The sequence below is a fragment of the Gopherus evgoodei genome, chromosome 11, assembly GCF_007399415.2.
Source record: "Gopherus evgoodei ecotype Sinaloan lineage chromosome 11, rGopEvg1_v1.p, whole genome shotgun sequence".
In the NCBI taxonomy this organism is placed as follows: domain Eukaryota; kingdom Metazoa; phylum Chordata; order Testudines; family Testudinidae; genus Gopherus; species Gopherus evgoodei.
The window spans coordinates 31,330,728-31,356,178 of record NC_044332.1 but is presented as its reverse complement, the minus strand read 5'-3'; the positions used below and the strand labels follow the sequence as shown (position 1 = coordinate 31,356,178).

Below are 25,451 nucleotides of genomic sequence, written 5' to 3'. Positions count from 1 at the left end.
GACTCGGCATGCTGCCAAGAGTCAGAGCCCTGTGTACTGGGAGATGATTAATGGCCCTGTACGCTTGTATGACAGCGGCTTTCCACAGTGGATTTTCCCATTCCAAAATGATTTCTCATTGACCAGTAGCAACCTGGCAATGCAAGTATCCACAGTGTGAATGCCACTTGATTTTTCCACTGTCAGTGCAGCTCTCATTCTGGTGTCCCTGCACTGGAGAGCTGGGGGCGATCAGCATACAGATCCAGGAATGTGGCCTTGTACATCCAGAAGTTCTGCAGCCGCTCCTCATCTTCCCAAGCTTACGTAACAATGCCATCCCACCAGTCAGTGCTTTTTTCTCAGGCTTAGAACTGGCACTCCGCCATTTTGCAGCTGCTCTGTGCACACCACCACCAATCTTGAATTGGTTCTCGCTATGTCCCTCTGCAGGCTTTTCTCCAGAAAATCATCACGTTCTCCATGGCTCTTCTTGAGGCTCTGCAAATACAAGAGTATCATGTGTCCTGTGATTGTAATGCTCATGACAATAATTCAGAGCTGAGCATGTTCCATGTTTCTGTCAGCGATGACAGACAGTGACAAGTCCCATGCAGGTTCATGGGATTTTCAAAATAGGAACAAAAGTTATGGAATAGAGATGACATCTTGGATTGGAGACAGTTGCATGATGGGGTCTTGACCCTGGAGTCACGACTCATTTTGACTCCACCATGCATTTCCAAAACTTTCCAAAAGACAGTGCACTGCTGGATAGTAGTTAGTTGCACACTGGGATACCTACCCACGGTGCACCGCACGTTGCATTGAAACAAGCACTCCTTTGTCTTGAGTACATAAAATACCTTTTTGTTTCTGACTGCCACCACCAATGGTACCATCCCTGCATGAAAACGAGTAATGTTAAAAACAGAATCTCATTGACTTCACTGGGTTTTGGATCAGGTCTTAAGTTTGTGGGATCCACTTAGATTATTCCTGACCAGCTAGTCATATTACATCTGATTTCAAAACAGTGGGCCAGATCCTCAGCTAGTATAAATTATGTAGTTCCCTTGACTATACTGATTTACCCCAGCTGAAAATCTGGTGTACCCTTGCTTCACTTTGGTAAGTGCACTAAGAATTGCTTAAGTGAAAGTTTAGAAAGCAGCAATTGATATGTAGAGAAGATTAAGAAACCTGGGTGTTTCCACATGGGGGATATTTTCTAACCAGTGCTGAAGTTGGTTCAGCTAACTAATTTGCGAGCCTTACATGGTTATCTGAATCAGTTTCAGGACCGACTCTGTTTAAACAAGCCATGCTATCTAAAGCTGTCTAAAATCAGGTCTCTGCTATGACTCTAACTGGTTTTAAAATCTATCTGAAAATATTCCTAGCATAGACAAGGGGATCCTATAACATAGTATGTTCTTATGAGTTTCTATAGGGGAGATACACTGGGAGTGCTGTCCTTTCTCTTCCTTTTGCTGGAAGCATTCTTTTTCTCTTTAACACGTTGGTTTTGGTTGTATGTAAGGGCCAACCAACAAGGCGTCTCATTGTGCTAGGCTCTGTACAAACACAGTGCAGTAGACAGTCAATCTCTGTCTTGAAGAGCTTACAGTCTAAATAGATCAGACAGACACAGGGTGAGGAAAGGGGTAGAACACATAAGCGGAGCAAACAATATGATGATAGCAAAGAGCATGTTGGTTCCACAATTATTATTTTTTTTGCTTTAGTTAGGAGGGGATGAGGTAGACGGAAAGGGAGGAGAAGAGAGATGAAGGGTACGGAGCAGGGACCTGCAAGGATGAAGGGCTCTATCCCAAGCCCAAATATCTACACAGTGATTTTAGCCCTTCAGCCTGAGCCCCACAAGCCCACGTCAGCTGACCTAGGCTAGCCATGGCTATACCATAGGTCTTTTATCCATGTGTAGATATACTGTGTGAGGGCACGAGAGGGCTGGAGAAAACAGCCAATCAGCATAGGGCAGAAAAAGTCCACTCAGAACTATGGAAGGTTCTCTGAATATGGAGCTCACATGAGCAGATAAGGAGGGAGGTGATATTTCCTTGGTCCTAGGGTCCTCGTTGTGTTTGGGTAGTCTCCCCTGCACAGTTATGTGTCCAGGGGGCGTGGAAGGAGGGGTTGTCCCAGTTTGCCCCATTTTACCTCCTCCCACCAGTGCAGCAGACCCTGCTTTGGCTGCTTCTGTCCCTACTGGCTGGAGTCTCTGGCTTTGACAAATAAATACAAATTTGACATAAATGATAGGAAGGCAGAGCTGCCCAATGCCTACTTTCCTTCACTAGTCATCCAGTCACATATTATTTTTGTTAGAAGACTGAAGTTACCAGGGACAGTAGAGGGGAAGGAATGCAGATCAGGATAAATGAAGAACACATCGGATACATTGTCTAATTTGAATGAATTCAAGTCAGCGGGGCCTGGTGATATTCACCCTTGGGTGCTGAAGGCATTAGGTGAAGAAATCTCAGCGTCGCTGGCAATAATATTTGCAAACTCATAGATGACAGAAGAGATTCTGGAAGACTGGAGAAGGGCTAGCCTAGTGTGTGTCTTTAAGAAGGAGAAGCCAGGGAAGTATAGACCAGTCAGCATGACCTTGATACCTGGTAAGCTACTAGAGCAGAGAATAAAACATACAATTTGGGAAGACCTGGAGGATGGAAGGGGTGATCGCTAGCAGCCAGCTGGGGTTCACTAAGAGCAGATCATGCCAAACCAACTTGATTTCCTTCCTTTACAGAGTAAATGGTTTGGTGGGTAGGGAGAATGCTGTGAATACTTGGACTTTAGCAAGGCTTTTCACACAGTCCCACGTGAGTAACTATCAATGGAATGATGTCAGATTGGAGGGAGGTCTCAGGTGGGGTTCCACAGGGATCTGTTCTAGGTCTGGTGTTATTTAACATCTTTATTAATGACCTGAGTATAGGACTAGAGAGTATACTGATCAAATTTGTAAATGACACAAAGCTCGGGAGGTTGCAAACACTTTAGAAGATAGAGCTAAAATTCAAAAGGGTTTTGTTAAATTGGAGAATTGGGCTATAGATAACAAAATGAAATTCAACAAAGGCGAATGTAAGGTGCTACACTTAGGGACGGACACCAGAGGACAGCTGTACATCCAGTGTTGATCACAGTGAGCTCAAATTTGAAGTCAAAACAGGAGTACGTCATGGGTGTGTTGTGTCTGCAATCCTCTTCAACATTGTCATTGACTGGGTAATGTGGTGTGCAACAGAAGAGGCTTGAAATGGACACTCTTCTCATCCTTTGAAGATCTGGACTTCACAGATGACGTCACTCTAATTCATACCTAACACCATATACAAGAAAAAACAACTTCACTCATCACATTCAGCCAGCAAATTGGACTGAAAATCAACTGCAATAAGACAGATATGATGACCTTTAATATTGCCTCACCATCACCAGTACGGATAGAGGATTATTTACATACGGATAGAAACATTCACATGCTTGGGCAACACCATCAGCCAGGATGGTGGAACAAGTCAGGACATCTGGAACCAAATCAATAAAGCCAGAAGCAGCAAAGAGATGCATGCATCCGACAAAGTGGGTATTCACTCACGAAAGCTCATGCTCCAATACGTCTGTTAGTCTATAAGGTGCCACAGGACTCTTTGCTACTTTTACAGATCCAGACTAACACGGCTACCCCTCTGATGATAAAGCCAGAAACACTCTTAAATACACTCTGGAAATCATCAAAATACGACACCAAAACCAAACTCAAGGTTTATCAGAGTGGAGTACTTTCAGCACTACTTTATAGTGCAGAATGCTGGGGAATGAGAAAGTATGACATGTCCAAACTGTCTTCATTCCATACAACTGCCTCAGAAAAATCCTTCATATCTTTTGGCCCAGAACAATCTCAAACCAAAATCTATTGACACAATGAAGCCAAGAGGATCTGAGCACCATCACTGCCAGGAGACGCTGGAGATGGATTGTCCATGTGCTTCAGATGGAAACTGATTCCATCACCAGAACAGCATAAGATGGAAACCTGAAGGCAAGTGAAAATGAGGCTGCTCAAAAACAACATCACTGTGCTAAACATCAGAGGTGTAATAGGAACATGATGATGATGATACTTAGAGAAGAAAAAACAAATGAACAAATAGAGAATGGGAGTTAGCTGGCTGGGCAGCAGCACTGCTGAAAAGGATCTGGGAGTTGTGGTGGATCACAACCTCAATATGAGTCAGCAGTGCGATGCAGTTGCAAAAAAAAAAAAAGCAAAGTGCAATTTTAGATTGCATTAACAGAGACATGGCATGCAAGTCATTCTACTTAGCGCTGGTTAGGTCTCAGTTGGAGTTCTGTGTCCAATTTTGGTCACCGGTATTTAGAAAGGATGTAGAGAAACTGGAAAGGATCCAGAGATGAGCGACACAGATGATCAAAGGAATGAAATGCAAGCCATATGAGCAAAGGCTGAAGTAACTGGGTATGTTTAGTTTTGAAACGAGGCAATTAAGGGGGACGTAATAGTAGTCTTCAAACATTTGAAAGGCTACAATAAAAAAATGGAGAAAAGTTGTTCTCTCTTGCCACAGATGGCAGCACAAGAGACAATGGTTTCAGACTACAGTATAGCAGATTTAGATTAAATCTCAGGGGGGAAAAACTTCCTAACTGTAAGGACAGTCGGACAATGGAACAGACTGCATAGAGAGATGATGGAAGCTCCTTCACTGGAGGTTTTCAGAAGGAGGCTAGATAGCCATCTGTCTTGCAGGATTTGTTGTGTCTAAACCATCCATCCTGGCAGGGGGTTAGACTAGATGTCCCTTGAGGTCTTTTCTAACCCCATGGTTCTGTGATTCTATGACAAACTATTTATTAAGCATTCCTCTCTGCATTGGTAGTAACACTTTTACCCACTGTCTGCATTTGAAAATGTATGTGAGGAAAATAGCCATCTGTGGTGTCAAGGTTTTTTCCCCCACTTTGAACTTTAGAGTAAAAATGTGGGGGACCTGCATGGACCTTTCTAAGCTTAATTCCTAGCTTAGATCTGGTAATGCTGCCACCAGCCAAAAATATAGTGTTTGGCACACTTCCCGTTTTCCCCCAAAACCTTCCCTGGGGGAACACAAATCCAAACCCCTTGGATCTGAACACAAGGAGAAATTAACTATCCCCCCTACTTTCCTCCCAGACCTTCCCCTCCCTGGGTTGTCTTGAGAGACTTCACACAGGTCCAAACTCCTTGGATCTTAAAACAAAGAGGGATTAACCTTCCCCCTCCTTTTCCCCCCACCAATCCCTGGTGAGTTCAGACCCAATCCCCTTGGGTCTTAAACAAGGAAAAAAATCAATCAGGTTCTTAAAAAAGAAAGCTTTTAATTAAAGAAAGAAAAAGTAAAAATTCTCTGTAAAACCAGGATGGAAAATGCATTATAGGGTATTCAGATTCATATAGACTAGAGGGACCTCCCCCTCCCCCCCCAAGCCTTAGATTCAAAGTTACAGCAAACAGAGGTAAAAATCCTTCCAGCAAAATGAAAAACATTCACAAGTTGAAAGAAAACAAACATAAGACTAATCCGCCTTTCCTGGCTATACTTACAATTTTGAAACATGAAAAACTGATTCAGAAAGATTGGGAAAGTCTAGGTGTACGTCTGGTCCCTCTTAGCCCCTAGAGCAAACAACAAACAAAACAAACAACACAAACAAAGACTTCCCTCCACCAAGATTTGAAAGTATCTTGTCTCCCCATTGGTCCTCTGGTCAGGTGTCAGCCAGGTTCACTGAGCTGCTTAACCCTTTACAGGTAAAAGAGACATTAACCCTTAACCATCAGTTTATGACACATGGCTTTAAAGGGAGGAACAGTGTCATAGTATTCAGTATAAAATGGAAATAATACAATGGACTGCTTAGTAATTGCTGCCTCTTATTTTATATCTACACTGTTTTTCAAATTCAGACCTTAAAGAAAGTGCTGATTAGTCAAGCGTGGTTCGTAGAATTGTCGGAGTTTCTGAAAGATGTAATAATCTTGAGTTGAATGGGAGTGAGAAAAAGAAAGAGAACCCAAATCCGAATATACAGAAGTAGATTTTTGCAATCTGCAAGTTCCCACAGCCTTATGTCACAACAGCCACTGGGCAGAGTGCAAATCTAAATATACATGAAGATTTTAAAAATTAGAATAGGTGTGAGAGGAAAAAAGGGTTCGTTTTTGATGGGTTCCAATAAAGACTCAGTCATATGCCAAACGTGCAAATGTGTGGTTGACCACAGCTGGAGTTCTTGGAGGGACTAATTAAAAAAAAATTGCTACTGCTAAGCTGATTTACTAGTCAGAATATTTTAAAAATGAAAACTCCTAGATTTTTATCAAGGTTGGCCTTTGACTATCTGCCGTGAATTGGTTTTGGTATGAAATGAACTAGAAGTGATGCCAGACTATTTTTTGTTGTTTTTTTTTAATCAGGGCACACTACATCCTCTTCTGTCACACACACACACACAAGATTGAATAATGAAAGGAGGGAAGGAAAGGCTGTCCAGCTAAATGTTTGTTTTGAAATCTGAATCAGTCAGGAAATGTTTTAAACATGAATCTCTATTTACACTTTCACAGCTGTCTGGTTTTTAGTCAAAATTTTGTTTTAACCTGCATTAACACAGGATCCAAAACAAACCCCCTAATCCGAACATCTCTGAATCCAAATTCTAAGTTTGTGTCTTAGAACCATGGTTACATAACCGTTTGAAGCACTACATAAGAGCTAAGCATTATTATTATTAATTAGCGACTGTCCTCTTGAACCTTCTATTTGTGTTTTCTTTTTTACTTCAGGATATTTCTTCTGGTGGGCGCTCCAAAAGCGAACACTACACAACCTGACATTGTAGAAGGAGGCCAGGTGCTCAAGTGTAACTGGAATTCCAACAAAAACTGCCAGCCTGTTATATTTGATTCCACAGGTAAAGTGTGATATACTTGCTGTAAGTAGATGGAGCTTGTAATGTTTCCCATGTCCTAAGCCAAGGGGCTTTCACAACAAAGTTTTTGGTAGCCTCAGAGTGACTTACATTGACACTTTTTCCTAAAATACATATTTATTTCTTTTTCCTAAAGTTAATTATGGACATATACACATCCAAATCATTGTAATTTATTTAAGTATGCGGATTCAATAATAAAAATAATGTTGTGAAAAGTAATATTTGTATGTTCTTTATCACTTTCCACGGCACACTTAGTAGCTAGCTGGAAGGCTGTGATAATTGATACTAGAAGTATCAGACTCTACTTGTATCACTTATCACAGCCTTCCAGCTAGCTATTAAGTGTGCTGTGAAAAGTGGTATTAAAGAACATACAAATATTACTTTTCACAACAAGTATTATTTATCACATCTTCCCAGGTGAAATATGATACTTGCATGTTTGTTCATCACTTTTCTCAGCAAGCACCAGGACAAATTAAGCCCTAGAGGGGGAGGCAACGGAGGCCAGGGGTGATGTAGGGATGGTTGTGGGGCTAGAAGAGGCAGTGGAGGGCCAGTGTGATTGGGGGGTTGGGGTCTGCATGGCCAGAGCCAGGGGTCAGTGTCTGCTGCTGCATGGTCAGAGCTGGGGGCTGTGCAGCTGAAGCCAGAGGCTGGAAGTCGCTGCCATGTGGCCAGGACCAGGGGTCAACACTCAGGGTTGGCTTCCGCCATATGTCAGTGGGAGCCTGGGACCAGAGCCAGAGGCTAGTGGCCAAAGCCAGGGGCTAGAGGGCACCCCAAGTCCTGCAGCCTGGCTCCTGAAGTCCTGCTGCTGAAGCTGCTGCTTAACCACCCCAGGGCTGAAGCCCATCCTCTCCCCAAGGTTGGTCAAGAACTCACCTTGCTTCTGCAGTGTTGTGCCCCACCTGTCTCTGGAGGCAGTGCAGGACAGTGCATCCAGGAGCAACAGGGAGAGAGACGGAAAGGCCAATACTTGCCCAGGAGGCTGTCATGGCCACACGAAAGGCCCCTGGTGGCCGCATTAGAGAAATTCTGCACCTAAGCAATGTCTGACAGTGTGAGCATGTTCAGATTCAGATGAGGGGATGTGATTCCAGTTAGTTTAAATGCAAGTTCTCTTGGTTTGGCTCACTAGTCAGTGCTTACTCTTCTTTCTCATTGAGAATTTCAGCGAGTTTGTGTGTGCTGGAAACTTATGTGATCACAAGTATTTCTTCATTATTTTTTTTCGTTTAACCTGACTACGGCCCTGGTTATTCATTCATACTTTCTCTTGTGTATTCTGAAATATATCTAAGACATTACATGGTAAATACAGCCCTGACTCCCACTCAAAAACATCAAACTGAAACCTGTGGGTGTAAACTGAAACAAAAGCAAAGGTTTTCATGAACAGAAATCAGTGGGGTTTTTACAACTCAAGTCATTTCACAATACTTAATTCACATCTTTGTCAGGATTTCTCAATAGGTATGTGATGAGAAATTAACCTATGTCAGGACTGTACTAAAATGGAAAACAATATTACACTGTGCAATGTTATCATTCCATTCAGTCTTTACGCTCTGTTACACTTAGTGACTTCCACCAGCTGTAGTAGGCTATGCGATAATCCACTGCACGTGTTCCTACACTTGAGCCCATGGATATTGAATCCTGTTTTCCACAGCTTGTTTTAGGCTAGCATGTGGAAAAACCATTGCATGTCATGAGTGTGGATTAGCAAGACCTATATTAATGTGGCCTGAGGAAGCACTGGTGATTTAGAGCATTACAGGTCACCATCCATCTGTGTGTCTGTCAGTACTGTCTATGTACATGTATGCACACGTGAGTTTTGGCTTGATAGGTTGTCATGCTTATTCAGAATTTGTAAATTATACTACAGTACAATCAAGATGCTGCTCCTCTGTTGCATTAATTTGTCAAGGTATCTCACCAAAGTCTCTGAAATCTGCACATGATACTGGAAATTGTTCCGTTTATTAGTTTCTAAACAGTTGAAAGCTGTACTCAGCATAGTGTGTATAAAACTCATATCAAGATTTGGCTCTTTCTTCATTGGGAACAAACCATGGTTTTAAAGTTGTTTTGGCTGTAAAATCTCAGTCCACAGCTACCAGTTTGTCAGACTGCTTAGGACATAAAAACTGTGTACAATTATTATTTTCAAGTTATTAGGGTTTTTCCCCCCCTTCTGAACAGGGTAGGGTAAGAGTCATGAAATTGGGGGGTTGGATTTGACTGGAGAGTAGTGTTGGCACTAGCTTTAGATGTCATAATGGTGTATCACATATTTGTTCTTCAAAATATTTCTTAACATATATCTAGAAGTAAGACTGACTCTTTTTTTTAACATTTATTTCACAGTACCCTAAAGCATGCTAAGTACTTTACAGCACAAATACAACAAGAGTGAAATCCTGACACCATCAGAGTCAATGACAAAGCTCCCATTGACATCAGTGAAGCCAGGATTTCACCCCAGGTCCTTGCCTCAAAGAAACCTTTTCTCGTTTCCCTCATGTCCAAAGTTAGGTGGTAAAAGAGTATAGGTTGTGGGAGGGTAAAACTTAAATATGATCATGTGGTTGCCTAGTTTAGTCCTGCAAGATTAATTTAAAACCTATTTTAAGCAAATAAATCCTTCAAATGTACTCCTGATGTCGAAAATATTCTCTGACTGTCCCATAAGCGATGGGCTAGTACTCAAAGCCATATTCAGGCAACAAGACTTAAGAGCAGAACATCGAGGAATCTGAGGGTATGGCTACATTTGGAATTTCAAAGCACTGCCGCGGCAGCGCTTTGAAGTGTGAGTGTAGGCAGCGCTGGGAGAGAGCTCTCCCAGCGCTGCATGTAAACCACATCCCTTATGGGTGTAGCGTGCAGCGCTGGGAGCGCTCCCAGCGCTGCTGCCCTGATTACACTGACGCTTTACAGCGCTGTATCTTGCAGCGCTCAGGGGGGTGTTTTTTCACACCCCAGTTGCAGCACTGTAAAGTGTGAGTGTAGCCAAGGCCTGAATGTTTAACACAGCTGACACTTCTGATGTAACATGAGCTTTAGAAACTCAGATTCTCAGCTGTCCTGTGTTTTATATTCACTCTAAATCATTGATTATAACCCTTTTGCAAACCACCCTCTTGAGTTCTGAACAGTCCTTTTGATAGGGTAGGATTGGTTTTAGTATAGTTGAGGCTTGTCAATCAGGTCAATGACTGCTGTACAAATATCTTTGACCAGAATACTGCATATATACATCTCCTCCTTTCAGTAATCTCTTTTGAAAATTTGGTATTCTGGATTAAGTCAGTAGTACAAATGGCCTTGAATAACCAAATTGCAGATGTTTAGCAGTTCACGATTAAGATACTTTTTGTTAGGGGATCTCTTTTTTTTTTTTTCCCCTTTAAATATCATCATTATTAGATGCTTTATAAATACCAAGAAATATAGGGGATATTCTGGTCATTAAACTTCTTTTTGACATTAAGCACTGTAGATGAATGTTATTGACATGTATTGCAATACAATTTTATAGCATTTTTACAACCAAACTAATAAGTGTGCCACTAGTACAGAAATCAGTGTAGGCTCCAATAAATGGTAGAGTAAAATTTCATATATAGGAAGAAGGTTTTGAAAAGTCTACTGTTGAAAAGTGCTATATAAGAGAGAGAGATTACTAGGGCCTGGTCTACACTGGGGGCGGGGGGTGAGGGGTGCAGATGTAAGATACGCATCTTCAGCTACGGGAATAGTGTAGCTGAAGTCGATGTATCTTATTTTGACTTACCTCCCGTCCTCATGGCACGGGATCGACCGCCGCAGCTCCCCCTGTTGACTCCGCTACCGCTGCTCGCCTTGGTGGAGTTCTGGAGTCGATAGGAGCACGTTCGGGGATCGATATATCGTGTCTAGACAAGGAGTGAAATTTCAGTCCCCGATAAATCAATCAGGTGAGTAGTCTGGACATACCCTAGCTAGTCAAGGAAAGCAGGATGCCAGCCCCATTTGTGCAGGCTGTATTTTTAAAAGGTCAGTTGGTAGTTCTTTGAAATCTTGTAGTTCATTTTCATCCACTGGATGTTAGCATTTGGTCAACAGATTAAGGAGAAATATGTTCGTAGTCTAAATCGGGGTGCTCAAACACCTGTATACGTTTGAAAATAGCGCTCTTTAAAGGACATTACGCAGTTAGGGCCCCAAGTTTAAATTTACTTTTTTTCAAAACCTGTTATAAAAATATATTGCAAACTTTTCTTTTATTTAAACATTCCCTTGCAGTATAGTAGCTATATTTGCCTTGGGTTAGTGTGCAAGATCAAAAAAGCGAAACTGATTGTAAACTGCTAGCAGAGGTAAAAGCTGTATTTAAGTTGGAGGTGTAAACAGAAAGATATGCTTTAGCCAAACACAAGTTATTGGGCTCAGTGCAAAGGAAATGGATGAAATTTGATGTCATCTGATTCAGGATACAGATGATCCTTTCTGGCCTTAAATGAACCTGTGAATTGAGGGAGTACAGTTTCAATGTCCGAGCTGAACATAATTAAAAAACATAAACTTCAAATGCTCTAACGTATTTTAGCTAGGAAAATAATTTCAATATGAATAATCATAGGCCCTGATCCTGCAATCCATTCCACACAGGACCTCTGTGCAGATTCTCAATTACTTCAGTGGGAACCTGTCATGCCGCTCAAATTGCAGGATTGGGGCTTAAACTGGTCTAATTAAAACAGATAAGAATTTTGTTTTGAATATCAGAGGGGTAGCCATGTTAGTCTGGATCTGTAAAAGCAGCAAAGAATCCTGTGGCATCTTTTAGACTAACAGACCTATTGGAGCATGAGCTTTCGTGGGTGAAAGCTCGTGCTCCAATACGTCTGTTAATCTATAAGGTGCCACAGTACACTTTGCTGTTTTAGATATGGTTTCAGAAGTTGATAGTGGAACAAAATCAGGTCTTGTTTACAACAGTGTAGGAGAGCAGAATTTGTCTATATTTCTGTGTCTTTGATAAGCTTTATGTTTTCTGGATTATGCTGAAGTACAGTCTTGGACACTGCTAGCAATCTTTATAAGAGTTCTGTAATTAATAGATCTTTCTATGCTAGCTGAAAGACTTCTGCTAGATACAGAACCCCCAGGGGCAAGTGGCAAAAGATGATGTGCCTCTTCTGTGGTGATCACAATTAATGAATCAGTTTAGGCTCTGAATATTTACAATAGGTTTTCCCATATGCCAGGCAAAGTAGGTAGAGGAAAAGGCCTCACTACTATAATGCATGTCTCTACTTATCAAGGTATGTACTACTGGGCAAACAAGCAGTGTTTTATTTGTATTTTTGCCTTAGGTAATGGGCACATTAGGTTCCTGGCATAGGCGGCGGGTTATATGGGCTCGAGGTGCCCGGGCTTCAGGAATATTCAGGGCTGGGTGCCCTGCTCCAGCAATATTTGGAGCTGAGTCTCTCCCCCAGCCCTGCCTGGATCGGGTCCCGTCCCCGGCGGGTCTCCCCCCACTGCCCCGCCCTGCCGCGTCCCTGCCTGGAGCGGGTCCCGGCCCCCGTGAGTCTCTCCCCACTGCCCCGCCCTGCTGCGTCCCTGCCTGGAGCGGGTCTCGGCCTTTGCCTTCCACCCCTCCCCCTGTGTCCCCCCTCCGCCGCGTCCCTGCCTGCTCCTGCTGCTCGAGTAGAGTGGCTCCTGGCAGAACTGCTGTCTGCTGCCCCAGGGTCCTAGCGCCTGCCATCCGCTAATGGCAAGGCAGGCTTCACTTACCCTGCTCTTCTGCCCTAGCCCTGAGCCTCTCCTACGCCCCAAACCCCTCTTTCCCAGCCAGAGCCTTCATCCCTCTGCACCCTGATCCTCTTTCCCAGCCAGAGCCCTCATTCCCCTGCACCCTAATCCTCTGCCCCAGCCCTGAGCCCCCTCGCAGCACAAACCCATCATCCTCAGCCCCAACCCTCGTTCCCCTGCACCCTGAGCCTCTGCCCCAGCGTGCACCACCTCCCCCTTCCCACACTCCCACCTCCAGCCGAGCCTGCACCCAAACTCCCTCCCAGAGCCTGCACCCCTCACCCCTTCCTACACCTCCATCACCAGCCCAGAGCCTGCACCCAAACTCCGTCCCAAAGCCTGCAGCCCTCACCCCCACCTGCACACCCACCCCCTACCCCAGCCCGGAGCCTGCACCCAGTACCCAAACTCCTTCCCAAAGCCTGCACCCCTCCTGCACCCTAATCCCCAGCCCAGGACCTGCACCTCAGACCTCCTCCCTGAAACCCCGCCCAGAGCCTTAGGCAGGTGGAGGCGGAGTTGGGGGGCGGGTTCTGGGCACCACCAAAATTTCTACAAACTTGCCTCCCATGGTTTCTGGAACTTAAAGATAAGAATTTCATAGTTGAGAATCATGGTGGCTCAGGAGAATTTTTATTCAGATACATTTTCAGTTGTTAAAATTTCATTTGAGTGTTTATGGAAGTGCTGTATTTATCACATTGTGTCTGGGAGATTGAAGTGTGTTTATACTCCAGAAAAACAGGGCAGTCAATGCATTGTAACAATGCAATCTATTTTAATGTGTGTAGCTGGTTCCTTGCCATTATCAGGCCAGTAGTTCAGATTGCCAAAGCAGAATCATATTTTCTTTTTTTAAAAAGTGCATGGCAAGAAGAAGGATGGTATTTTGATCTCTTTAGAGCAGAAATCTATTCAGATACTTTGTAAAGTACATGTGAAGTTTGGTTGCTAATGGAGGTAAGTCTGTTACACAACCTTTTGTGAGAAAGTCTGTGAGAAAGTTAAACTAAGCCTCTTGCCCATAATAGTTACTTTTGTATTGGAGGTTTTCATTCTCTTTCATCCTGTGTCCCTTTATTCAGCTACTTGCAAACAGATATTCTTCAGAATTCTCTGTTCCTGTATTTCTCTTCCTATGACCTTTTAAGCAGTCTTTTAAGGGCCTATAAGAATCCTCAAAATAGTTTATGGCAGTGGTTCTCAAACTTTTTTGTACTGGTGACCCCTTTCACATAGCAAGCCTCTGAGTGCGACCCCCACTTATAAATTAATTTTTTATATATATATTTAACACCATTATAAATGCTGGCGGCAAAAGCAGGACTTAGGGTGGAGGCTGACAGCTTGTGACCCCCCGTGTAATAACCTCATGACCCCCTGAGAGGTCTCGACCCCCAGTTTGAGAACGCTTGGTTTATGGGGAGGCCCTAGAGTCTAACATAAGAACCAGGGGGCTCTCAATAAAATTAATAGGCAGCAGATTTAAAACAAACATAAGGAAGAACTTCTTCACACAACACACAGTTAGGGTTGCCAACTTTCAAACTGCACAAAACTGAGCACCTCAGCCCCGCCCCTTCCCGGAGGTTATGTCTCCTGCTCATTACAGTCCCCCTTCCTTGGTGGTTCGCTCTTCCCCACCCTCACTCACTTTCAGTGGACTGGGGCAGGGTTTGGGGTGCAAAAGTGGGTGAGGACTCTGGCTGAGGGTGCAGCTCTGGGATGGGGTCAGGGATGAATGGGTTTGGGGTGCAGGAGGGGGCTTCAGGTTGGGGGGGTGGGGCAGAGGGGTTCTGGTGGGGAACCACGGCCAGTGGGAGTGCAGAGCTGGTGCTTGGGGCAGGGGCAGCATGTGGTGCCCCTGTCTAGGAGCCAGATCTGTTGGCCATTTCTGGGGTGCAGCGCAGAGACAGGGCATGTAGGGAGTAGTCTACCTTAGCCCCACAGCACAGCCAAGTGGACTTTTAACTGCCTGGTCAGCAGTGCTGACCGGGGCTGCCAAGGTCCCTTTTCGACCGGGCATTTTGATCGAAAACCAGACACCTGGTCACCCTACACACAGTCAATCCATGGAATTTGTTGCTAGGAGATGCTGTGAAGGCCAAAAGTAGAACTGGGTTCAAAAAAGGAATTGGGTATGTTCATGGAGGATAGGTCCGTCAATGGCTATTAACCAGGACGGGCAGGAAGGCAACCTCGTTGTCTGAGAACCAGACGCTGGGACTGGATGACAAAGGACGGATCACTCTACAGTTGCCCTGTTCTGTGCGTTCCCTTTGAAGCATCTGGCATTGGCAACTGTTGGAAGACAGAATACTGGGCTTGATGAACCATTGGTCTGGCCCAGTATGGCTGTTCTTATGTTCCTAAGGAAAATCAATTGTCATTTACTGAGTGAATCTTCAATAGAAGACAGTATGCAGGGAACTGGAAAATGCATGTAATTCCTCCATAACATGTGGTGGAGGCTAAGGAAGGAATGATTTGAGTCTCGCATCATATACATATTTCTCCCTGTGTATTTTGAGTGGTTAACTGTGTGGAACCTCTGCAGCTTTGCAGGGTCATCTATCACTTCTTTATTTCTCATATGTTGCACAAATGCTAATTCCTGAGTGTTGTTGAGAAATGGCAACGTAAAACAGATTACTCCCAAGAGTATTTGGCTGTTTTTTAATGGAAAATGTAGTATTCTCTTTGTGCATGGACTAACATTTAATTAAATGGGTTTCTTCAAAATTATTTAATTGTTCATATCTAGTGATAATTCTATTTTATGAAGGTAATATGAAACTTAACGAATGGCTTTCCTGCTTATGGTATATAACACAGGCAAACTTGAGTCTTAAGTGGTTCTGGGGTCAAAGACAGGAGTGCACGCTCTCTCTTTCTCTCTCGCTCTTTCTCTCTCTCATTTTTTAAACTCCCTAGGGCTGGAGTCTGTAGAAGCCTTGCCTACACTAGAGTTTTTAGCCACTGATGTAGCTAGACAAGTTTGAAACTCCTTTCTGTAGGAACTGCCTCCTGGTGGTTGTACTAGGGTTGTACAAAGCTGGTCCCAGAGGAAAACACACACTATACCCTCCTCAGGGTTGACACAATGGGTGTGCTTCCTCATGAGTTGAAGATATCTAGATGCTATTGTGCCACCTGGGGCTTATTTAAGAAAAAAAAATTCCACTCAAACTGCTTTGAGAGACTGAAAGGCACTTGTTTTAAAGTAATCACTGATCCTCCTAAAAGCCATTCCATGCCTGAGAATGTCTATATGTTGATGTAAATCAGTGGGGCAGTTATCTCTTCTTTATGTCCTGCAGAATAAGTACTGCAGTTTTTTTGTACTTATAAGCAAGCAGAGAAAGGTCAAAATGAAAATATGGTCCATATTACCTTCATCAATAGTTTCCAGAATTCTGCATTGATGGTTCCCTCTGAAAAGGCTTTGCCTCTTGGAATTGGTGGTAAGCGCTCAGTAACCTGCCTGGGAATGGCCTACTTTTGAAATGCAAGAAAACCAGCAATCCACTCCCCGAGGCAAGCCCACTGCAACCCCAACTACAAGACAACTCTGCAACCCACCCTCCCTTCAACAGCTACTTACAGTATGTAGAGAGAGAACACATATAGATAAGATTGATAACATCGCATGTCTCCTCACTCTCATGTGACTCAAACCATCTCTTGCACACGTGTGGTGCACTTGTGTGTTGGTGGGCAGACAGCTGCTGTATTTTCAACAGTTTTGATATGTTGTTGCTTAAGCCAGGGGAGGGCAAACTACAGCCTGTGGGCCGAATCTGGCCCGTCAGGGATTTCAGTCTGGCCCATGGGATTGCTGGCCCTGTGACACAGCAAGGCTAAGGCAGGCTCCCCGCCTGCCTGGCCCTGCACCGCTCCCGGAAGCGGCCAGCACCACATCCCTGCTTCCCCTGGGGGAGGGGGAGGCAGAGGGGTCCATGCGCTGCCCTCCCCTGCAGGCACCGCCCACCGCAGCTCCCATTGGCTGGGAACAGGGAACCACGGCCAATGGAAGCTTTGGGGGTGGTACCCACAGGTGAGGGCAGCAAGCAGCAGGCCGCCTGCTCCACCCCACCTCTGGGAGCTACTGCCAGACACGCTGGCCACTTTTGAGAGCGGCATAGGGCCAGGGAAGCCGGGGAGCCTGCCTTAGCCCCGCTGCGCACCACTGCAGAGCCGCTCAAAGTAAGTGGTGCCAGGCCACAGCCTGCACCTTGAACCTCCCCTGCACCCCAACCCCCTGCCTTGGGCCCCCTAACTCCCTTTCTTGAGCCACTTGCTGCACCCTCCTGCACCCCAACCCCCTGAGCTCCCTTCCACACTCCGCACCCCCTCCTACACCCCAGTCCCCTGCCCTGAGCTCCCTGCCATACCCCAATCCCCTGCCCTGAGCCGTCTCTTGCACCCTGGCCCCGATCCCTGACCCCCTTAGTGCACATCCTGCACTCCCTCTTGCACCCCAACCCTCTGCCCCAGCCCTACATTCATGGCCCTGCATGCAATTTCCCCACCCAAATGTGGCCTTTGGTCCAAAAAGTTTGTCCACCCCTGACTTAAACTGTAGAAGTGGGAACTATGCAGCATTGTCAGCTGGACACAGAAACTTTTAATATGAGGTATTCCAGTGTATTGTGATGACAATGCAAATCTTTAGACCCACATACAGAAAGAACCTGGCAGATTAAATTATTTTTCTGGCAACTGGCAAGTCCATAAAAATACTAGCCAGTCCAGTCAAATACCAGCCAGGTGGTAACCCTAGCCCGGTCCAGTTGCATCTCTCTCTCCTTTTTTCTGCCCATTTTTTTTCTCATTGTCTGCTCCATACTTTTTTCTGTTTTTTCATTGTTTCCCTCCTGTTGTTTGGCTTTTGTTTTTATAACACTTCTTCCCCCACGTGCGTCACATTCCCCCTCTGGCTCATAAGAGGGCTACTTAATGCTCAAGAGCAATGGCTGCATGGAGCTGGGCTATGTTTGCTTCCACTGGTTGATCTGGTAAGAGAATCTGCAACCCTGTACAGCAGGGGTCGGCAGCCTTTCAGAAGTGGTGTGACGAGTCTTCATTTATTCACTCTAATTTTAAGGTTTCACATGCCAGTCGTACATTTTAACATTTTTAGAAGGTCTCTTTCTATAAGTCTATATTATATAACTTGTTGTATGTAAAGTAAATAAGGTTTTAAAAATGTTTAAGAAGCTTCATTTAAAATTAAACTAAAATGCATAGCCCCCCGGACTGGTGGCCAGGACTCAGGCAGTGTGAGTGCCACTGAAAATCAGCTCGTGTGCCGGCTTTGGCACCCGTGCCATAGGTTGCCTACCCCTGGTCTAGCAGATAAAGACTTTCTGAATGATACCTCACAAGACTGACTTTGTACAAAACATAACCTAATTACATGACAGTGGTGAATATTGGGGTGTCACAGCATCACCAGACAAATGCTTCAAAATTCGTTTCATTTTAAAAAATACATTGGACTTTCAGTGGAAAAAATACTTGTTTTATGGTACGTGTAAAATATTTTGTGCTAACACAGTGTTAAGGTTTCAAAATTGAAGTGTCAGGCAGTGCACGTTGTTTTTGTAACTTTAACTTGACTGTGTTGCAGATCTACTGATGAGTGTACAGTATAAGTGCTAAGTGATTTTTTTCCATTCCTGTTTATCTTATTCACTGAGTAGCTTAATACATCATTGTCACAAAGTGTGTTAACACTGGAAATTTTATTTTTTTTAGTTTCCTGACTTCTCATTACTTTAACAATGTAAACATAACATAGCGCTAGCAGTTTCTTTGAACTGAATTACTTCTTAAAACTCCCTGGAGTTTTCTTTCTGTGTTCAAATACAATTTCAGCATTTGTTAAGAAGCTGTGGATGTTTAGTGATTCTTCAATACAAACGCTGTGGTGAAATCTACTTCCAGAACAATATACACTGTATAATTGCAAAGAGATCATTTAGTAATAATTTGTCTTCCTTTGAAGATACAGAGTTACTGGTTTCCCAACTAGATTGCTATAAACAAAACTTGTAGAGCATGTTGGGAAAACCTTGTTTACCTTCAACCTCATGACCTATCTGTGAAAATATAACTTGTGTTTTAAACTCTGGCTTTAAAAATTAGATTTTCGGGATTTAGATGGGAAAACTATGATCCTTATAACAAATAGTTTCTTTTCTCAGTTCTCTCCTCTCTTTCCCTTCCCCACCAAATTTTGTGTAGAGGTCCTTTACTGTACAGGGCAGATGCTTTAGCACATACTCTGGCCTTTGCATCTGATTTCCTGCCCTTGCTGGGTGGCAGCCAGATCTGGTAATTTGTTCATAGTGAAAATCTGCAGAGGCGTTGAACTGTAGCTAAATTTTACTACACCACCCTCTCTCTTTTCCTTCTGAAAGCAAATTATATAAAACTTGCTAAAAGGTGTGATGACACTATGAGCGGCACATAGGGGTTGCCAACTTTCTACTCACAAAACCGAACACCATTGCCTTGTCCTGACCCTGCCCCGTCTTGCTCTGAGGCCCTACCCTTGCCCCACCCCTTTTTTGAGGCCCTGTCCATTCCATCCCCCTTCCCTTTGTTGCTCTCTTTCCTCACTCTGACTCACTTGCTCATTTTCACTGGGCTGGCTCGGGGTTGAGTTGCAGGAGGTAGGGAGGGCTCTGGGGTAGGGATGGGGATGAGGGGTGCTTTGAGGTTTTGAGTGTGGGAGGGGGTTAGGGTGTGTGAGGGCTCCAGCTGGGGGTGCAGACTCTGGAATGGGGCAGGGAATGAGGGGTTTGGAAGGTGGGAAGGGGTCGGGGTGCAGGCTCTGGGTAGCACTTATCTCAAGCAGCTCCCAGAAGCAGGGGCATGTCCCCCTACTGGGTCCTATGTGGTGGCGTGGCCTGGCGGCTCTGCACACTGCCCCACCTGCAGGTGCTGACCCTGCAGCTTCCATTGGGAACCGCGGAACCGGCACTTGGGGAGGGGACAGTGTGCAGAGCCCCCTGGCTGCCCCTACACATAGTAGCCGAAGGAGGGACATACTACTGCTTCTGGACTTTTATCAGCCCAATCAGTGGTACCGACCGGAGCTGCTGGTGTTATGGTTAAAATCCGGATACCTGGCAACCCTAACTGCACACCTCCAGCTTTTTCTGAAAATCTGTTTCCTAGTCTACGTCTACACTACACACCACTAGAAGTATGTATAGCTACACGCAACAGTGAAGGGCTCTGGCAGTGTGGAGGCAGCAGTGAAAGGCTCCAGTAAGGGGGAGCTGGTGGAGCCTTTCCTTGCTGCTTTCCTGCTGCCGGCACCGTTCCCCACTTTCCCTGGGTAGGAAAAGGCTCCAGTAGCAGAGAGGCAGCAGGACACTACACTGCTGAAAGTAGTGGCATAGACCAGGTGGCATGCCTTGAGCAGCTGGAGAGCTGTATAGGGTATGCACTCAAATACACCTTTGAAGGCTGTGGATATGTACTCATTCTACTTGCCTAAACCATGCCTGACTGTGTATACTGCTATTACTACCCATGCTTGGGGAGCTACTCATGCATATGCACTACACCTCTGAAAGAAGGTGCATCCTTACTGCTGCACCCACTAGTTTTAACTGTTTTGGGCCAGTCTCTCATTGCTTTGTGGTATGCAACTTATCTTCCATGCTCCTCACAGTCTTGTAACTCAGTAGGGCTGGTCTTACACACACACACACACACACACACACACACACACACACACACACACACACACACACACACACACACACACACACACACACACACACACACACACACACACACACACACACACACACACACACACACACACACACACACACACAGATCCATCTACTGCTGAAAGTGTTTCCAAATCTTGCCTAGCTGATGGTTTCTTGAGATGCTGAAAGGTAGTTCACATTAGTTGTACAGACCGGGGATGTCCTTCTCCATAGAGAAGATTAAACTTATTCTTATTTTGTCAAAAGATTGTCAGACACTAATTGTAACAGGTAACAAAAATCAGTGAGCAGGTAGGTGTTCTGCAGTCATTGTACATGAACATCAGCAAAAGTAAGTTTTGATCACATGTGACATACCAGGGTACAATCCAGACTAATGAGTAGCTGTGTCACCCCTGCCCTGCAACCTAGGGATGCCGGACAATGATCTTGCTGAAGTAGCTCACACCTGTGCTGCTCACAAACAGCCTTCCAGCATACAAGGCACATTAAGATTTTTTTGTTACTGGTAATATAGTGAATGTCAGGGGGCGTAATCTTTACTGGCTTTATGCAGTCTGGATAAAATGCCTCCATCCTTTTGACATAGGATTTTGGGGGAGTGGGATCACTAAAAGCTATGAAATTTTATTCTGGACATGCGCGCGCACACACTTTTCAGGGACCTACATGACCAGTTGAAGTCTATCAGATTGTACACATGTGGGCAATATGTAGAATGTGAACCAAAGGATTCTGTTACATGCTTGTTTCCAAAAAGGAAATTGTATTCTTCCTTTCAAATCTCTTGCAGTTCTCTTGAGTATCACGCCTGCAAGATTGAAATGAACTCTTCCTTTTTCAGGAATGTTTAGGGCATTGTTTGGAATACAGTAACCTTTTCAAAAGAATAGTAAAAAGTTTTACATTTTCAATGACAAACTTTCCTGTTAATGCTTAAACGCAGTGTACTTGTGAGCTCTTGAATTGCATATTAGATTGGGAAAATGTGACTGTTCCATTTCAGAATGCCTCTGTGTACAGCCCTGTGCCGTCAGCTTCATAACTTTTTTGAGTCCTTGCTTCAAGAGCTTCCTTGCTAATTCAAATACTTAGTTATCTGACAAAATAAAGAAAGTTCCATTAAACTATTGTAAACTAAAATATGCTCTTAAATCAGCTTGGAATTTCCATGCTAATGAGTTGCAGATTTCTCTGGCAAATTCCATTTTAGCACAAAGTGCTGGCTCCGCAGTGATACTGTCTCCCCACCTCTTTAAAATTGTATATGTAATATATATCTCCACAGATTGGCTCACTGTTAGTCTTAATCTTTTTCCTGGCAATGAGGATGTCTCCAGAACTCTCTGTCTTTTCTGTATCACTTCCTGAAATCAGGAATTGGGGAAAAGCATCTACAGAAAATTACCAAGCTTCAAGTCTGGGGTTTTCGTGTACTGGTTGAAATGTTTGAGACAATTCCAGCTTTTTTCTGATTTGCTCCAGGAAAAAAAAGTTACATAGGCTAAGTCTGACTGGGTACTGTTTGGCACTTTTCCAATTAGCTGTATTCTTCCACTGCCCACGTTTAGTATACCACAGCCTTTATGAAGGAATTGTCCTGTATTCATTTTGGCTGAAATTAGTTTGAGATCGATTGTGTTGATCCACACTAAAAGAGAAATAAGCTTTTCAAAAGGGAAATAATAAAGTCCAGCCCCCCACTCCCTCCTACATTTCTCAGCTTCCTTCCCTACTGAAGTGGGTGATCCTAGACAATAAAAGGCTTTGTTTGGAAGCCTACTCCACCAGTCTGGCCTGGCTCTGTCTGTGACCTATTTAGTTTTAGGAAGGTATGTTAGCTGTTTTGTGCAGCTTCATCCTTTCACAGTTTAGGAGCTGCTGATAAGAGTTCAGGGCAGAACTAGCATGTTGTAAACTTGAACAAAACTCTTGAAGACAAATGTATACGTATATTGAGGAGAAAATAGTGGGGAACTCCTGCTTTCCCCTAGAGTAGGATAAGGAAGGGAAGTTGGGATGATAATATAACTGTTGTATAGCACTTTTCATCAATGGATCTCAGGACTAGGAAAGTTGGTATCTTTGGGAAATTATCCACTTTTAGCAAATACTGGTTTTTAAATGAGTATGATTGTTTTACTAGGCTAGCCTACGTTAGAAGTGCTACATTGTAACACATTTGGTGAAAATGCTGTGTGCCAACGGGAGAGAACTTGGGGAGGTGGCTTATTCACACCCTTGAGCAATGTAAATTATACCAAAGTAAGGAGGAGTATAGATTTGACCACTGACATGGACAGAGATTTAAACCTGCTAATCTCAAAGGGAGCTGTTTGGTTCAAAAACAAACCACTCACCTGTGTGAAGGCTGTTTTTTCATTTGTAATTAGAGGGATTGATTCTAATCTTGCTAACTCCTCCTTCACACTCCTATGGTTCTCTTGAAACCTAACTGTCATCTGTGTAATTTACCCTGGGGTAAGTGACATCTGAATCAGGCTCAGAGTAACTCCAGTGACTACAGAGTGGGGAGAGGTGTTACATGTGTAAAACCTCACCAATGTGCTGTCAGTTCCCGGCGCTGGAGAAATCACTCTTGTGTGTTTGTGATTAGGTAGATTTCTGCCAGGATACTGTTTCACTGGATGTAGTTGGATTGTGATTTAAGGACTAGCTGGAACACATGGCTTCTTGCTTACATCAGTTGAGGTGGGGGAGGGGAGGAGAGGGGGGAATTCTGTTGTTCCAACAGAGCCTTGAGGAAGTAACAGGATTTTTTCCCCCAATCAGAGGTAAGCAGGAGCTTTGTGTTCCCGTTTATCACTGGGTCATGAGCCAAACAGGCTTGCTAAACAGGTGATCTTCATGCAAGAGTCAGTCCCTTCACAGCATGGGACTTTTAAATGGTGATTAACATTCGCTCTCTTGGCTCACGATCCCCCATATTGAAACCTTTTATTCAGATTTTAGGTGGAAGATGTCCAGCTTCAAACCATCTACAATCCTGCTTTCTGAGAAGAGCACTTCTGTATATTTTGTGAGGTTGCCTCTTTTTGGCCAGCTGCATTAAGTTTCCATTTATTAAAACTCATATTAACTGCACCAGTCCTTATTTTACTGAGGAGTCTTTAATCTATTCTGTAAATTAGGTCAGTCTTTAAATTTTACATCTTTTTAAGTATTCATAGTCTGGGCCAAACTTCACCATTCAGTGCCTCTTGTCTTGACTCATACCGTTACTTCAGTTCAGACTCTTACTTCCAGAAGGGGACAATCTTTACAGTCCAATCTTCTCATTACTATGGAGTTTCCATGAGTTTCTGCTTCCAAGCATGTTAAGGGTTGCATAGCACAACTTCCAGATCACTTAACAGTAACTTCACCTTGTTTATATAGCATTTATATTGAATGAAGAAGGCATAGACTGTAGCAGACTGGACTAAAATAAGTTAGAAATAAACCTCCCCCCTCCTTGAATCTCTCTGCCTTCTTTGAAAGTGTGTGGTTAATAATCTCCTCCTCTTCCTGCCATTTCTCCCCATCCCAACTTCCAGATGTAAATTTAAGTCCTAGTTAATATAACAATGACAATGTCCCATTTCTCCAACAGCAAAAACACACCCATAAAACTGATCATTAAAGGATACCAAGTTTGTTCTTGAGCAGGAGGCTTGAATATAATAGAACTGGAATGTATCAAGGCATAATTGTGTTAGGACCAGTTAGGTGAAGGCCCTTTTTGTTTGGAGTACTTGCCTGCTCTTACTAGAAAGAGGAAAAAGTCCTAGGGGTGAGATTTCAAGGGGCTGAGCACTATTGAGCTGGCATATCAGGTCCTTTTCCCTAATGAAAAGGTACATAAGATGATAGGTAGGATGGTGGAACAGATGCACAAAGGAAAAGCCCCAGCACAGATCTGGCATTTATACATTCATTTTTATTTTTGTGACATTTACCCCATGATTCAGGCCCTTCATTTTCAGTTTTTATTTTATTTAATGTTTCTGGGGAGTTTATCACTGCAGCAACAAAAACAGATAAAAATGTGCAAGATTATTAATTTTTTTTTTCTGGGTAAATATCAGAGTTTATTTTGGTGGACAGAAGGACAGGAACTAAGTATTCAGTAGGTTAATGCTTTGATGAAAGGAATTCAGTGTGGTTTGCTACAGAACTAAAATTGAACTCAAAACACAATACCACCTCTGAGTTTAAGAAAACAATATATTTCTAATCCCCAAATAAAACTTTTTATTTGGATAAACAGTTTATTGTTGTAGATTTAGAGCTATTAGCCTATAAATATTTACATTTAAGAATGGGCCACACCATTTGCACTGCATACACTCAACTTTCATCCTTTTCTCCTGATTTTTTTTAAACTTTTGAATACTTCCTTGTGTTTTGAAACACATTCTGATATAGATTTTTGTTTTCTTCCCATTTTACCTTATCAAATCTTTAAACCATTATCTGCTAACAGCTTGAAATGTATATATGATAGATTTGAGATTCATCAGTACATTCAGATGGGTACGCATTTAGAGCATGAGTGCAGGCCTGTTTGTTTGTGTGTATCTTCTAGACTAATACATAGCCTTACTTCAAGAGGCTACACTGCTGACGTAGGCTGAGACATGCTGCCTGGAGAGTCTTTGTTGGCAATGTAGACGTACCCTCAAAGGCACTTCACTCCTTGTTGGTACCATTGCAGTTGACCTAATGAGCTTGTCTTCAATGCTTTTTTTTTTTTTTTTTCCCCCCCCGGAAAGAGCAGCTGCATTTTTCACTGAGGGGTAACTAATGGACATGAGCTGTCGCGTGGTAAAGACACAGTGAAGATGAGTCCTCCCCTGGCAC

At 43.7% G+C, this 25,451-nt stretch overlaps 1 protein-coding gene across 1 annotated transcript in view; it reads left to right on the top strand.

Annotated features, from left to right (window-relative positions):
* Positions 1 to 25,451, top strand: part of ITGAV (integrin subunit alpha V) — a 75,761-nt gene that overhangs the window by 5,494 nt on the left and 44,816 nt on the right. Inside the window, exon 2 of the mRNA XM_030579687.1 lies at positions 6,869 to 6,996. Coding sequence (XP_030435547.1) covers positions 6,869 to 6,996 — 128 coding nt within the window. The remainder of the gene's footprint in view (positions 1 to 6,868; positions 6,997 to 25,451) is intronic.